General features: G+C 35.9%; 1 protein-coding gene and 1 long non-coding RNA gene across 9 annotated transcripts in view; one reads left to right on the top strand and one right to left on the bottom strand.

Annotated features, from left to right (window-relative positions):
- LOC116548070 overlaps positions 1-15351 on the bottom strand; it is an 854356-nt gene that overhangs the window by 177981 nt on the left and 661024 nt on the right. The gene's annotated exons all lie outside the window — the stretch shown is intronic.
- PCDH7 (protocadherin 7) overlaps positions 1-15351 on the top strand; it is a 410550-nt gene that overhangs the window by 55961 nt on the left and 339238 nt on the right. For 5 of the 8 annotated variants that reach the window (XM_032273691.1, XM_032273695.1, XM_032273705.1 and 2 more), the window contains exon 2: positions 10855-10914. The exons of the other annotated variants lie outside the window; for them this stretch is intronic. In XM_032273691.1, the coding sequence (XP_032129582.1) occupies positions 10855-10914 (60 nt within the window). The remainder of the gene's footprint in view (positions 1-10854; positions 10915-15351) is intronic. 8 annotated transcript variants of the gene reach the window in all.

The following is a 15351-nucleotide window of genomic DNA, read 5'->3' on the forward strand; positions in this document are numbered from 1 at the left end:
CAGAAGGGGAAAATGAAATATCACCGTGTTTTAAAGATGACAGTTTTGTCAAAGATTCGCTTTCACTGTTTGGCTTGAAACAAATGAAGTAAATCAAGTATATCTGCTCAAAATATGCATGGGCACTCACTGAGGAACACTCCTTCCTGAGAGGGTTTTTTCAGAGACAACCGATGAGAGAATTATAGAAAAAATGTATCATGAATTGAGAAGACTATCATTTCCTTGGCTTAATTTTTAGTTTGGCACATTTTGAGGATATAAGATTTCACAAGAACAAAGTTGTGCCTTTAAGAAATGAGGAAAACCTACAGGCTTAACACCATTTGAGTATATCATTAGGTACACATTTTGGTTGTTCTTCGGAAATATGATTATTATTTTGATACGTGGTGTGGGGTGTGTGTGTGTGTGTGTGTGTGTGTAAGTAGGAGAGAGAGTTTTAATTAAGAACATAAGGTTAGATACTATTTTTTATGGATATATCAAAAATCCCAATAATATTCCCTAATTGAAAAATGTTGTTGAGGTACATTTGAAAAGCTATAGCAAGTTTGACAAAACTTGCTTTTAAGAACAGTGTAATAGCTAATTAGAGAGGCAGCAGAGTGCAGTTTATTTAAGAGAACAAAGTCTAGGGTGAGACTTCCTGTGCTTGAAATTCCAATACTGCTGGGCTGTTTTTTTTTTTTTTTTTTTTTTTCCTTAGATCTGTGATTTGGGACAAGTTAATTTCTCAGTTCCTGAGTTCCTTCTTTGTTAAATGTGGTTACTGGAAAGTATTTACTTCCTAGTGACCTTGTGCATCAACCTGAGGCCTCATAAATTCTCATAAACTCTCAGTAGAATGTTAGTGTCACTAATTGAAACTCTTAAAATATTTTGACGCCAAGAATAGCAGCAGAAATTTTTTAAAAAGTAAATCAGAGGATGAATTAGAAGCTCAAACATTTCAGGAATCCTGTAATATATAGATTTATGCTTCTTTTAAGACAGTAGTAAATGAGTGGTTATCACATAATTTTATTTTTAACAAAAAGCATTGCTGACTATCATTTCTGTTCTATGAATAGTTTGTAAAGTGCTTTAGAATCACTCTACATGGGAGTCACTCTTAATTTCTGACTTTCAGATTCCATAATAGTGGACTGATTTCAGGTTCAGAGGTCATTCTCAGTTTTTATTATATTACTGTTAGAAATACCAGTGTCATGTAAATACTTTTATATTTTAATTAAAATTTGTTCTCATTTATCGTTAGTGAGAGTGATTGTGTTAGTACTGTTACTTTCTGAAACAATTTTCATTTAGTTTGTTACATTGATTAATTCTCTGTTCACTTGTGTGCTATATTTGCCTATTATTATAGAGGTACCTGGTAGTGTAACTCTCATCGGAATTACAGCTTAAATCTTTCATGTAAAACAATTGATTCATTCTAGTATACATTTAAAAAATCTTTATCTACTTGCACGTTTTACTTAATTTTAGGGGCCATCAGCTTTTCATATTAATAGAATTGTCATTTTTAATATATGGTAGGATTCTTGTATAGTTTTGCTGTCAGCCATAATATTATCTATCCTTTTAACCCTTTGGAAACATTGACTTTTTCATTGCATTTGTGCAGGTTTCATTTTATTTCCAGTCCAAAATGCCAAAGATCACTTCATTAGCCACCTCATTTGCCTTTCTTCCCTGTAGTGTTCTGGTATCTTATACTAAGTATTATTAAAAAAAAAAAAATCTGCTTCCATTAACAAAAAGTGAGCAGAGAACAAAAAGCCAAGTATTTGCAGCACATAAAATCCTTATTATAATTTGGTAGACTTTAATTAAACTAATACATCACACCGCACTTATAAGACAAAAGAGCAAAATAAAAGCAAATAATATTTTTTTTCTGTTGAGAAACACCATATTGCCTTGTAATTAAGCATTTTAAGACTTATGACCTATTTTGAAGTGTAAGATTTTCAGTGCTTTTCATAAGAATATGCATATTAAAATTATATGTTATATTGATTGGAATCATCCCACCAAAATTTAAAATGAAACTATGACAAAGCTTGACTTAAAGTAACTTTTATTTTTTATGATTTTTTCAAACTCTTCAAAAATAAAAGGAGATTCTGCAAGTTCCTCTCACATCACACGGAAACTTTACTACAAAGAATATTGTTTTGATATTTAACACATTTTGCTGAGATTTTTGCATTGTCATTTATTCTTTCTTATGAACCAACTGACATTAATGCAAAATTTGCTATCAATTAAAAGGATGCTGATGTAACTTATTTATCTTTCCTGCGTTTCACAACTGAGTTATACTGGAATTAGAGATACTTAGTCTTCATTTAAATAATCTCATTCCCAAATCTTCAATGTATTTGTGATACAATTCTTATAATTTAAGTAGAAATAAAGAACTTAATTGAAAATGAATATATCTGAGTCTTTTTCTGGGGTCTGTAATGTTATATTGAGCATGTCTGTCACCTCTCTGGACTTCAGCATTATTGCTAGTAAACTGAATCTAGTAGAGAATGATTCCAAATGGCCTCCTTCTTTGTTTGTTTATTTGTTTCTGGCGACGGAGTCTCCCTCTGTTGCCCAGGCTGGAGTACAGTGGTACAATCTCTGCTCACTGCAACCTCTATCTCCCATTTGAAGTGATTCTCCTGCCTCAGCCTCCTGAGTAGCTGGGGTGCTCACCACCACGGCCGGCTCTTTTTTTTTTTTTTTTTTTGCTTATTTTTAACAGAGGTGGGGTTTTGTCATGTTGCCCAGGCTGGTCTTGAACTCCTGTACTCAGACAATCTGTTTGCCTCCACCTCCCAAAGTGCTGGGATTACAGGCATGAGCCGCCGGGCCTGGCCCCTGGCCTTCTTATTTCTGAAATTATATTTCTACATTAGATAGTAATGTGATGTCTTTCTGTGTACTAAAATCAATATTTAAATATGTTCATATGAATCCTTAAATCAGTGTCTTGTTGTTTACAAAAAGTATTTCTGAAAACATTCCTAGAACTTTCTAATGGTCAGAAAGCATAGACTTTTGAAGCTGGTAAACCACAAATCATATTAAAAGAGCATGATATTCAACTTATAAATTCATCTGTTATTAACCAAAGGGATTTTATATATAATCACTGTGCCAATTCTTAGATTTTTAACATATTTTTTATAAACAGGAAACTTTGGAAATTCTAATTTTGTCCTATTTCACATGTACAAATTCAAGTCTCAAGTAATTCCTTGGACATTTACTTAATTTGCTTGTTAGCAGATCAAACTGTTAGTGAGTTTATCCATCACCTGGAAATACTTTGTGCTTTCTACTCTACTCTGTGGGTGTTCAAGGCTCCCCAAGTAGCTCTCAATTTTTCAGGCACATGATTGCAATTTCAATGTCATTTAAGGACAGCCAAACCTGCTATTCACTTCATCTTCTCATTAGCCTCTAGTCCCTGTTCCTCTCAGGCAGCCTTGGCACGTGAATACTAGCCTATACTGCTTTTGGTTTCCAAAGTGGCCAGTATTATGGTATGAAGAAGGTAATGATGATAGTTTATGTTTGTATCATTTTACTTTTTCTTTTTTTTTTTTGAGATGGAGTTTCACTCTTGTTGCCCAGGCCGGAGTGCAATGGCGTGATCTCAGCTCACTGCAACCTCCACCTCCTGGGTCCAAGTGGTTCTCCTGCCTTAGTCTCTCAAGTAGCTGGGATTACAGGCATGTGCCATCATGTCCCACTAATTTTGTATTTATTTTTTAGTAGAGACAGAGTTTTTCCATGTTGGTCACGCTGGTCTTGACTTCTGACCTCGGGTGATCTGCCCACCTCAGCCAAAGTGCTGGGATTACAGGTGTGAGCCACTGCACCCAGCCATTTTACATTTGTATTATGAGCCTTCAGAGTGGAAATGCATTATTAACTTTTAACTTCGGCCAAATGTAATTAAAACTTTAAAACTGGGATCCATTTTAATGTTTTACTTACGTAGTGCATAGTGGTATGGTCTATTCTAGTAATCTCCGTCCTTCCCTGATTTAGAAAGGGTGTTTCTTTAAAATAATTGTTTTTCTGGCCAGGTGCTGTGGCTCACGCCTGTAATCCTAGCGCTTTGGGAGGTGGAGGTGGGCAGATCACCTGAGGTCAGGAGTTCGAGACAAGCCTGGCCAACATGGCAAAACCCCATCTCTACTAAAGATACAAAAATTAGCTGGGCATGGTGGCACATCCCTGTAAACCTAGCTACCCTGGAGGCCGAGGCAGAGAATCACTTCAATCCAGGAGTCAGAAGTTGCAGTGAGCCAAGATCTCACCACTGCACTCCAGCCTGGGTGACAGAGCAAGACTCCGTCTTTAAAAAAAAAAAAAAAAAAGGAAACAAAGAAACAAATAAAATAGTTGTTTTTATAAAATATGGACCAAGAGAAACATGATTTAACATTGAAGAATAGGCTCTTAGAGCACCAGTCTTTAAACACTTAATTACATTAGCGTTTTCTTGACAAATAGTTGTTTTAGTGGAGTACTCTGTCTTTTGATAGTTATTGAATTAATTTGTGTGTGTACATCTAATTGAGGATGTTCAGGACAGTTTTGTTACGTTTGTTTGTTTGTTTGTTTTTTCTTATTATATGTAGGCTTAAGCTAAGCAGAGAAAATGACAACAGCTCATGACAGAGTTGAGTGGAATTAAGGAAATCTCTGGTTTCAGCAGGGAAACTAAATCCTCTCACTGTGTTCTGACCTCACCTTGTATCTTCCTGTCAACTTTGTACATATAAGCAGATTGTAGCCTTGGTAAGAGCCAAGAAAGTAAAATTGTGGGAAATAGTCTTACCATTTTAAAAGATAAATGAGTTTCCTCAGACCTAGGACTGTGCTTCATGGTGCTTTGTATTTCTTTCATGCCTCTTACAGGACTGAACTGATACATAACCTATGGTATTCTTTCTAGTGAGTGCTGAGATTCCATGCTTTTAACAGTCAGTCAGTAAACATTGACTGCTTGGCTATCCAACCCAAGGCATTCTTTGATTAGTTTCCAAATCATTTATACTCTGAAGTCAGGGCCCAGTATCTATGATGAGGAATTCATAAGATATGTTCTGTCTCCTTTTCTTACGTAGCTAATCGGTGGTTGACTCGCAGTCTGAAATACTTCTTTTTAAGAGTATAGTTCGAACGGTGCTAATGGCCTTTGTGTGTGTGTGTGTATACTATACACACGTAAATGGGTATAGATTTCCCTTTCTTTGGATAAAACGAATCTTTTAATTTGTTCTTTTTCTTGTTGCAATTTAGACAACTTTCAGGTATGTAGAAGTTGCCTCTTATGTATGCATCTATTTAAATAATAATAGAATCTTTATATATTTGTGAATTTAAATACTTCTGATAGAGTATGATATATACTGAAATTTCTAGAACCTAGCTTCTTCACACTTTCATTTATGTTAGTTTAGGAAATGTGTATAAGTTTGGTTATTTTTTCTTAAACCATGACAAAAATGGAGATATCTGCAACGATAACTGTTATTTTTAAAAGATTTTAACTTGGATTTAAAAAAATAAACGTGAGGAAACATAGTGTAAGGGAAACCTATTTGATTTGAGCACTAGTTCTACCACTTACCTGTGTGATTTTATATAAGAAGATTAAATACTCTCGGAGCTTCTGTTCCCAGTTTAAAATGAGCAAAACTATTATTTCTACTTTACAAGGACTTTATGAGGTTAAATTAGATAGTTAAATGCAATCTTGTAATAAACATTGTAGGAGAGAAAGATTTCTTTTCTTTAGCCATTGCTAAACATACACATATATGTTTACTTATTTCTCCACCTCCTCAGTTCAAGTGATTCTCCTGCCTCAGCCTCCTGAGTAGCTGGGATTACAAGCATGCACTACCACACCCAGCTAATTTTATATTTTTTAGTAGAGATGGGGTTTCTCCATGTTGGGTCAGGGTGGCCTTGAACTCCCCACCTCAGCTGATAATAACAGCAAAGCATGCAAATTTATATATTAAAATATATACATATTATGAGATGGGGTCTTGCTCTGTCACACAGGCTGGAGTGCAGTGGCGAGATCTCAGCTTACTGTAACCTCCGCCTCCCAGGTTCAAGGGATTCTCTTGCCTTAGCCTCCTGAGTATCTGGGATTACAGGTGCGTGCCCCTACGACCAGCTAATTTTTGTATTTTTAGTAGAAATGGGGTTTGACCACGTTTGTCAGGCTGGTCTTGAACTCTTGACCTTGTGACCTGCCCACCTCGGCCTCCCAAGTACATGGATTACAGGCATGAACCATCGCGTCTGGCCGTAAACATATATTTTTTTGCTTGGGCTTGATGAAGAGATGGGTAGTTGTAGAAAAGTATGAATGGACAAAGGAGGTGTGATTTAATGGCTATAAACTAGAGGGAATTTAGCAAGGCCTATTTGTTCAGATTCTTCTATGTGGCACTGTGTCTTCAGAGATAAGGATGTTCCTTTCCTCTGGGTATGTGGAGGGTACCTCTCAAATGAGGATCTGATGACCTGCTTCAAGGGAGAAGGGCAAGGGGAAGGTGAGAGTGGGCTTTCCTACGCCTGCTGTTTTCTCAAATGCCAAGGTACCATATTTTGGGGTGGTGTTCCTTGAGCCCTATCAACATCTATACAAGTTAGACAGTAATTAACAATTCTTATTATTTATGGTTTTTGATACATTATTTGTATAGTTCAGAAGAAAGTAAAATACCAAAATACCACCCAGAATTGTCCTTCTCATAGTCCTTTACTTTCCTAAATCCCGTGTGCACCATATGTCCTGTTTTTCACTTCGAATGATTTTCTAGTATTAAAAAAAAACTGGATAAGCTTTTCAATGTTAATAATAACATTGGTCATTCTTAACCAATGGTTCAGTTCCTCTATTATACACTTTTTTTTTTTAAAGGCGGGTTTCACCATTTTGGTCAGGCTGATCTTGAACTCCCAACCTCAGGTGATCCACCCACCTTGGCCTCCAGAGTGCTTGGATTACAGGCATGAGTCATCACGTCCGGCTCTCGTCTATTATACATTTATGTTCTAAAAATTAATGCCAACTTCCTGTTTGTAGACAGTGGAAACTAACATCAATTTGGTTTTCTGGGTTATGGGCCGCCTTCTGGGTTTTATAGTATACCTTTTATTTTTCCCCAGATTTGAAAATTAGACAAGGAAAAAGATAATGAATATTCATAGAATCATTTTACATATTGCCAGTTATATGCAAACACATTCAACAATACTCGTACTTAACATATACCAATTACGTAGTGCATGATTTAGTATTGAAGCATACCTAATAAAAATAAGAAGAAAAATAGACATCTGTTTCTTTTATACTATATATTTCCCTGTTTGTGGTTTTGAAGATTTTTGGAATCATAAAGGACAGGTTTATTCCCATCTGTGAGTGTTCATTGTGGTCTTGTACCCAGTTCTGAGTCCTTTTCTGATTCTTTGCATAATTCCGTTTCCTCTTCCTTAGCACTAGTTACCTATTGTTGTCCAGGGAGGCCTAGAGAAGGTAAAAGAATACAGCTTTAAATGAGTTAACATTTTACTAATTTTTTTTAGTAAAGTTCCCAGCTTAATTTAGTCTCTGGGTTAGGAAATGGGAATAATCTGAGTGAGACAGAGATAACTTAGTAGAAAGTGCTCAAGGAATAACGTGGCTTCATCTCCATTAGAGTGTGTGTGTGTGTGTGTGTGTGTGTGTGTGTGTGTGTGTGTGACTTGTTGCCTGGGTGATAGAACAAATCCAGGAGAAAGGTTGAAAGGCGAAGACAAAGGCTGTGTCTATACAACTTCAGCTGAATTGGAACTGACTGAAAGATTGGTTTGGTCTGATTTACTGGAGCCTATCTCCTTGGTGTCTGTGATCTGAAAATTGCTTCCAGGGCCATTTTAATTAGCTGATTCAAATCAAAACCAGCACATACTGGTAACATCCATTTCTACTCTGACCCTCACGGAAGACAGTTTTCAGTATGGTGATTCCTTAGTAGTTGTGTATAAATTCAGTAAGTGATTTGAGATACGCACTTTCTATTTCTAAACATTAATCTTTAATTGTAAGAAATAAATCTATTTATTGTGTCTTTAGTGACAGGTGAGTGTTAATACATGGTAGCATTTGTTCAGCACATCATAGCATAAACCACAAAAATAGAAGCCTGCTCCTATGTAGTTAACCTATGAAATGCGAGAGTTTCTTTCTGTTCCTCAATAACATTTTAATAAGTTGACTTCAGTATGCTGCATGGCAGTATGATTAATATACCATATAAATGCATTAGATTCCTGGGGATGCTTTTAAGTTAAAAGTGTAAGTCAGTTCCTGGAAATAAAATATAAAACATTTGACACCTATATAATTTTCTATTTTAAAAAAAATTGTTTTACTTATTCATTTATTAAAAATCTTGCAGAAAACTTTACATAGTATTTTTCCCTTAAGAAAAGAAGAAAATTACTATTATATGAGAAACATTAACAGGAGAAGCTTAATGAAATTTTAGATTATTAATCTAAATTTAAGAAAGAGATGGGAAAAACAGGGCAAACTGGGATGCCGGTAAAATAAAGAGCATTTACAATAGTTTTAAAGAGGTGTATTCTGTAATCTAAAATATGACAAACAATAGAAAGTCAAAGATAACCATGTGATTTTAAAGTATTAAAATTAGATATGTGATTCTATGATATAACAAGTAATACGATTTCCTTAATAGGTTTTTTCCAAATATGCATTTATTCATCAATCCAATTTTCAGGGCAGACCAACCATGTGCTGACACTGAAAAGAAACAGAAAGAACATTTGCCTTCATAGACCACATTGTAGCCTTGTATAGAATGTGATAATTAAATTAATAACTTCACAAAAATAGTTAAATTGTTGATAACTGCTATGGAAACCCATCATGTATAGGAGGAGTGCACAGTAGGAAAATCTAATGTAGTCTTGGTATACATTACTTTAATGTGGTTGCAGTTGGTTAGTAAATAACACACAATATCAGAAACTTTGAAATATTTAGCTTTCATCTGTGTATAAGGAATTTTAAAGTTAAATGTACAGTGATATGGCTTATGTAAAAGAAGATGAACTATCTTAAACTTACAATTTAAGTCACAAAATTCTCTTATCATAGATGCCTTGGTTAAATGTGTTGTGCTTTAGGTAATTAACTGGAATATCCCAAAACATATTAATTTTTAAAGCTGCTAGAGAAACAGAAAGAGATTATTTATATTTCTAGAAGAAGATAAAATTTAAATGTTAAAATTAAGACATATTTTAATGCTGCTTAAATTTATGACACTGATAATATACTGTCAGAGCATTTTAATGCATTTTCTGTTCTTTAAACAATTAATTTTAAACTTAGTCATTACTTGTTTTATTACATCGTTTACTTTCACAAATAAGTTGGTTCAACATTCAGTGAAATAAGTCATTAGCTTCCTTCTTTGACTCTAGTGTGCTGATGCATTGTTACATTGGAAATTAGGTGGCATATTTCTCTTCTCTGATCCTAACTCTTAAAAATAAGTACTTTGAATAGTGAAATATACCATGTTTACTCCATGAAAGTGATTTTTTTTGGCGATATTCAGACTTACTAAGATTTTACTCACATCAATTGCACCACCATCAAATTGGAAAATGACACTTTGTGTACTTTCTGGCACTGAAAGTAAAAATTGGCCTGTTGGTCAGGCTCAAGTTCAGAGAAATATTTAACACTATTTAAAACTGACATTAGCAGGAAAATATTTTGAAGGAGTTTCTAGCATCACTTTTATTTGTTCAAACTAGAAACAAAGTTGGGAAGCGTTGCCCTTTTATTGTCAAGACTTTGAAGAGGGGAGTAATTCATCCTTGACCAGAGATCAGCAGGCCATTTTTTTGGTAGCATATGCATTACCCTGATTTCTATAGAGAAAGTGAGCTATCTAATGATTGCATTAAGAGATGAGAGCTACTTGGAAGAGTGTGAACATTCAGATCAAGCTCACATCTCTGAGGTCTTAGGGATGTGTGTGCAAGTTGTAAAAGCAGTGACAGCAAAGTTACCATTTCATTCTTATTTGTATTTGTAATATAAACGAAGCACACGATACCCACCCACCCAGCCCCTCTTGTTTTGACATTTCATAGCCTTGAAAAGTTTGAACTCAGCGGGGCACGGTGGCTCAACCCTATAATCCCACACTTTGGGAGGCCTAGGCGGGAGGTTCACCTGAGGTCAGAAGTTTGAGACCAGCCTGACCAACATGGAGAAACCCCACATCTTCTAAAAATACAAAATTAGCTGGGCATGGTGGCTCATGCCTGTAATCCCAGCTACTTGGAAGGCCGTGGCAGGAAAATTGCTTGAATCTGGGAGGCAGAGGTTTCAGTGAGCTGAGATCGAGCCGTTGCACTCCAGCCTGGGCAACAAGAGCGAAACTCCATCTCAAAAAAAAAAAAAAAAAAGAAAGAAAAAGAAAGAAAAGCTTGAACTCTGAAACACACTAAATGCAATGTTTCTTATACCATGCAAACATCTCTTGTCAGAGACAGCATCCTTGAGATTAGCCAGCTGTATTGATTTAGATGCCCTAGGGTTGTTAATTGCAGTGAGGACTGTTATGTCTCTATGACTTCTGAGAGAGGTTATGGCTATTGCAAATACATCTTAAAGAAGGAAAGAATACTATCAGCCAAGATGTGCAGTCCAAGCTTTGGAACTAGGCTGGCAAAACCCTACTCACATCCCTGTAAAGCAGACATATATTTTTGTATTTTTTATAGGTGGATACAGTGCAGACCACGAACCCCTCTGGCCACATTGAGGAATCGTGTAAAATGAATGTATGTGCTCGTAAGTGAAATACATGCAACGTTCCAACTCAATATGTTGGATCCTAATAGACCTGGATTTCTCTTGTGTAAAAAGAAATCGATTCCCAAGGGGCAGGATCACTAACTCATTAAAATGAAGCTTTGATTTTGAAGAAAACAAAAACCAATGGCTTTAAAATGAGATCTCTGCAAAAAGGAATCAAACTGCTTTGCAAATGAGTGACAGAAATCAAGCTCTCAATATGGAATAAAGGAGGGATGTGAGAGAGGTTTTGCAATCTTATCAATTACTGTGGAGAAACAGAATCAGATATTGCCATACTCAGGAGTATGAAAAGAACAGGAAATTCTTTTTCTTCAGTTGCATTTGAATGGACTCAAGCAAAGAGTGCAGATATGTATCTTGTTACTGTTTATAGTTAATCGTGGAGATTCATATATATGTGATTTCATTTGCCTTGCTTGAACTAATTGGATGCATTATATAGAAATCACCTGAGCCTGTGCTAGATCAACAAAGAAAATGGAAATGTATACCTCAGGATTGAAATTCGAGAAAATTAGACAATTCAGTGCTATTTAATAAGGCATTAAGAAGAAATACTATTGCCAATCAGGGAAAGTGAGAATCTAGTGAACGTGAGAGGAAATAAAATTTAGGCCATTATTACACTCGTTGAAACATAATTTATGATGGTGTAAAAGCAGCAGGTAGATCACAGTAGAGCTCACAGACATGTTACTCAGTTTCCAACCGAATTTAGGGTTAACCATATAAGTGTTCGAGGAATGTATGGCCATTACATCAATAGGAGACTGGCCTTTTAAATTTGTGGTCCTATGCATTTATATATGCAGAGAGGGCCTTTTTTAACTTATTAAGGATGAATTGCATGCAGGAAGTACCTCTTTGCATTATAGTTACTTTCTCAATTGAAGATATTGTATAAAGTCTAATTTTTGTATGGGTGTGAGTGTATGTGTATGCATTTGTGTGGTGTGTGTACAAGGGGAGGAAGGTAAAATTTAATGATGAACATTTGCACTTCGGTTTGTTACCTAGAATGTAAAGAGGTAAACTGTCTTAAGCCATTCTGTTATCATTATTAAAGATTATTATTCACAAAGGAAGCAATTTTAAATAGAATGACGACTGCAACAATTTGCCAATTAAATATAATATTTAATGCAATTGAGCCATTTAAATTAACATGGTAACAATGTCTGAAAATAATGAGGGTAAGCTCATGTGAAATTAGTTTGCAGACATTTGGACACTCATTGTGTCCTCCTTCAGGCTGTTTCACATAGCAGCAGGATGTGAATCATGGGTGTTCTTGTAGAAAAGAATAGGGAGATATCAGGCTGGGTGCGGTGGCTCACACCTATAATCCCAGCACTTTGGGAGGCCGAGGCGGGTGGATTACGAGGTCAAGAGATCGAGACCATCCTGGTCAACATGGTGAAACCCCGTCTCTACTAAAAATAAAAAAATTAGCCTAGTGTGGTGGTGCGCGCCTGTAGTCCCAGCTACTCGGGAGGTTGAAGCAGGAGAATTGCTTGAACCCAGGAGGCGGAGGTTGCGGTGAGCCAAGATTGACTACTGCACTCCAGCCTGGGTATCAAGAGTGAAACTCCGTCTCAAAAAAAAAAAGAAAAAAAAGAATAGGGAGATATCTATGTTTTAACTATAACTTTTTAATTCTACCAATAAGTTACATGTACTTCCCCCAACTTTTCTTCAACCTAAATTATATAACAAGTAATCATATATTAACATAAATAAGGTATTGAATATTTAAAACAGATTCACATATTTTTTGTAGTCAACATGTGCCATAATTTCGAAACTGTTGTTCTCTGCTATTTGTACTCGTTTCTTTTTATCTTGCTGATTAATTTTATAGTTAAAATTTTTACCTCTTCTTTCTATGTGGCAATCAACTGCAGTTGGTACCGTATCTATAATATTACAGGGATTTTTGTCCTTATTTATGCTACTATAATTAATTATAAGTCAACAAACTGTATAATTCTATTGTATTGAATATTTTTTGTGACCAAAATAATTAAAAAAAACTACTTTATAAAATGCCTGTTTTCCTATTTTAACAGTCTCTTAAAACATAATGGGACATAAAATAGGTTCATATTGCTGCCTTTTAGAATACACTCTCTACAGCTTTACGATTGGAGAGAAAAGAGTTTATGGTAGACACTTAAGGAGAAAAGATTTGACTGAGATAATTATGAGAGTGTGTGGAGAAAAACACTCTGGACATGTTAGAAGTCTTGATGTCAAATTTTGCTGTGCCACTAAGCAGCCAGACATGAGGAACACATTTTTTAGGTTCTCAGGTATTTCAGACTTTTCAGTGGGGTTTTGGAATACACTACTGGTTTTAAGAATATTTTAAATCTTCAAAGGCTTTGGTAACCTAGAAATGTTACAAACAGATACTTAATATTCATCACATTAATACAATATTGATCATTCGTATTAAGAGAATCACATGCTGGTTTCCGCTTAAACTGACCCAAAGCACAAGACCGAGGGACAGTATGAATTTACAGTTGTTGCTGCCTCATCGTTAGTTTAACCTAATGGAAATATATACTGAGGTAGAAGTTATCGTGTTCTGGAATCAATAGGTCCCTGCTAAGGTAATTGAAGCAAGCAATACCCAAGTACAAAATCACTCAATTTGTAACAGAGGAAACTTTTTTGTTCTTCATTGAGTTGAATGCATTGCCTGGCAGAATATTAAAGTGCAAGAGCCAGTTTTTCTTGCTGTTTACCCCTGCAAGGATTGATCAGCACATGAAGGTCTCTTTCACTTCAAAGGCATTTCTGGACTTGGATCAGCCTGATTGAGTTCAGAAGAGAAGGAAACACTAGCCCCTGATGTTTATTGCTGTAGGCTCCTTTATCTAATAGTAATTCTCTGCTTTAAAAGAAGCAACAGGCGGAGGAGTCTTGTGACTTATAATTTCACGATTAATGTTTACTTGCAAAGTGCCTTACACAGAAAATAGTGCATTTATTTCAGTTTCCTGCTACTACTCCAACTGTGAAAGGTCAGGGAACCAGTAGGAAGCAAAATGAAAACATATAGAGAGGGTTTTTTTTTTTTTTCCTTCTTTGCAGCATACTGACTTGCAAAGTAGTGTCACTTTCAGAATCCCAAAGGTGTCATGGATAATCTTCAGGAATCCTTATTTAGTGCACTGGTCACTTTGAATTTTTGTATTTTGAAGCATTTCTGGCCATTGATAGAACTCACTGAGATTATGAAATTTAATTTTGTCCCATTAATGCTTTATTTTCCTTAGAAGATTAGACGAGAGACACGCAGATTATTTTTCCTTAGAGGATTCCCATTAATGCTTTATTTTCCTTAGAAGATTAGGTGAGAGACACCTACTAAATTTCTTTCTTTTTTTTTTTTTTTTTTTTGAGACGGAGTTTCGCTCTTGCTGCCCAGGCTGGAGTGCAATGGCGCAATCTCGGCTCACCGCAACCTCCACTTCCTGGGTTCAGGCAATTCTCCTGCCTCAGCCTCCTGAGTAGCTGGGATTACAGGCATGCGCCACCATGCCCAGCTGATTTTTTGTATTTTTAGTAGAGACGGGGTTTCACCGTGTTGACCAGGATGGTCTCCATCTCTTGACCTCGTGATCCACCCGCCTCAGCCCCCCAAAGTGCTGGGATCACAGGCGTGAGCCACCGCGCCCGGCCCACTAAATCTCTCTTATGTGCCCCTATTTCTAAATAAACCTTCTACCCTTTCCTCTTGCCTCTATTTTTGGGAGGAAAAAAGGAAGACTAAACTTGGCTCAAGGAAAATGGCTATCTACAGCAGAGGAGCAGCTGTGAATGAGAATCACCAATTGAAAAGTTATGTTCAGAATCCATCATTAGATTTGGACTCACATGAATAAAAATTTCACTAAAATATAAAACAAAATCTAAAATATGCTATTAAGGATCAAAATCTTGCTTTTGGTTATAGTTCTTGTTATTTTATTGACTGCTATTATTTCACTTCCCTGTTTTGGTAAATATAGCTTAATTGAACTGATTCTAATATTTCTCTGATAATTTTTTAAACTTACTGAGTCAACTTTGTAGAGGTCATATATTAATTGCTCTTTTAATATTCTTACTAACCTGCTGAAGCAGATACTGTTATTGTCATGATACCCATCTTGCAGATGAGGAAAATGAGATGCAGAGTTTCAGTCACTGCAGAGCTACAGAACTAGCAGGAAGTGGAACTGGGCTTTGATGCCAGATTTAACACTCAGAGGGGCCTCAGAGCTTTGATTTATGAATTACCAATAGTAATAAATAGGGAACTATTTAGGGATGCAGAGAGGAATTCTGTGGTTCCTTAAATCACACATTCAGTAGCTTAATGGATTCAACTTGCATGACTTAGCTGG

Source organism: Sapajus apella, unplaced genomic scaffold (genome assembly GCF_009761245.1).
Source record: "Sapajus apella isolate SASKATOON/1434 unplaced genomic scaffold, GSC_monkey_1.0 scaffold5, whole genome shotgun sequence".
NCBI lineage: Eukaryota > Metazoa > Chordata > Mammalia > Primates > Cebidae > Sapajus > Sapajus apella.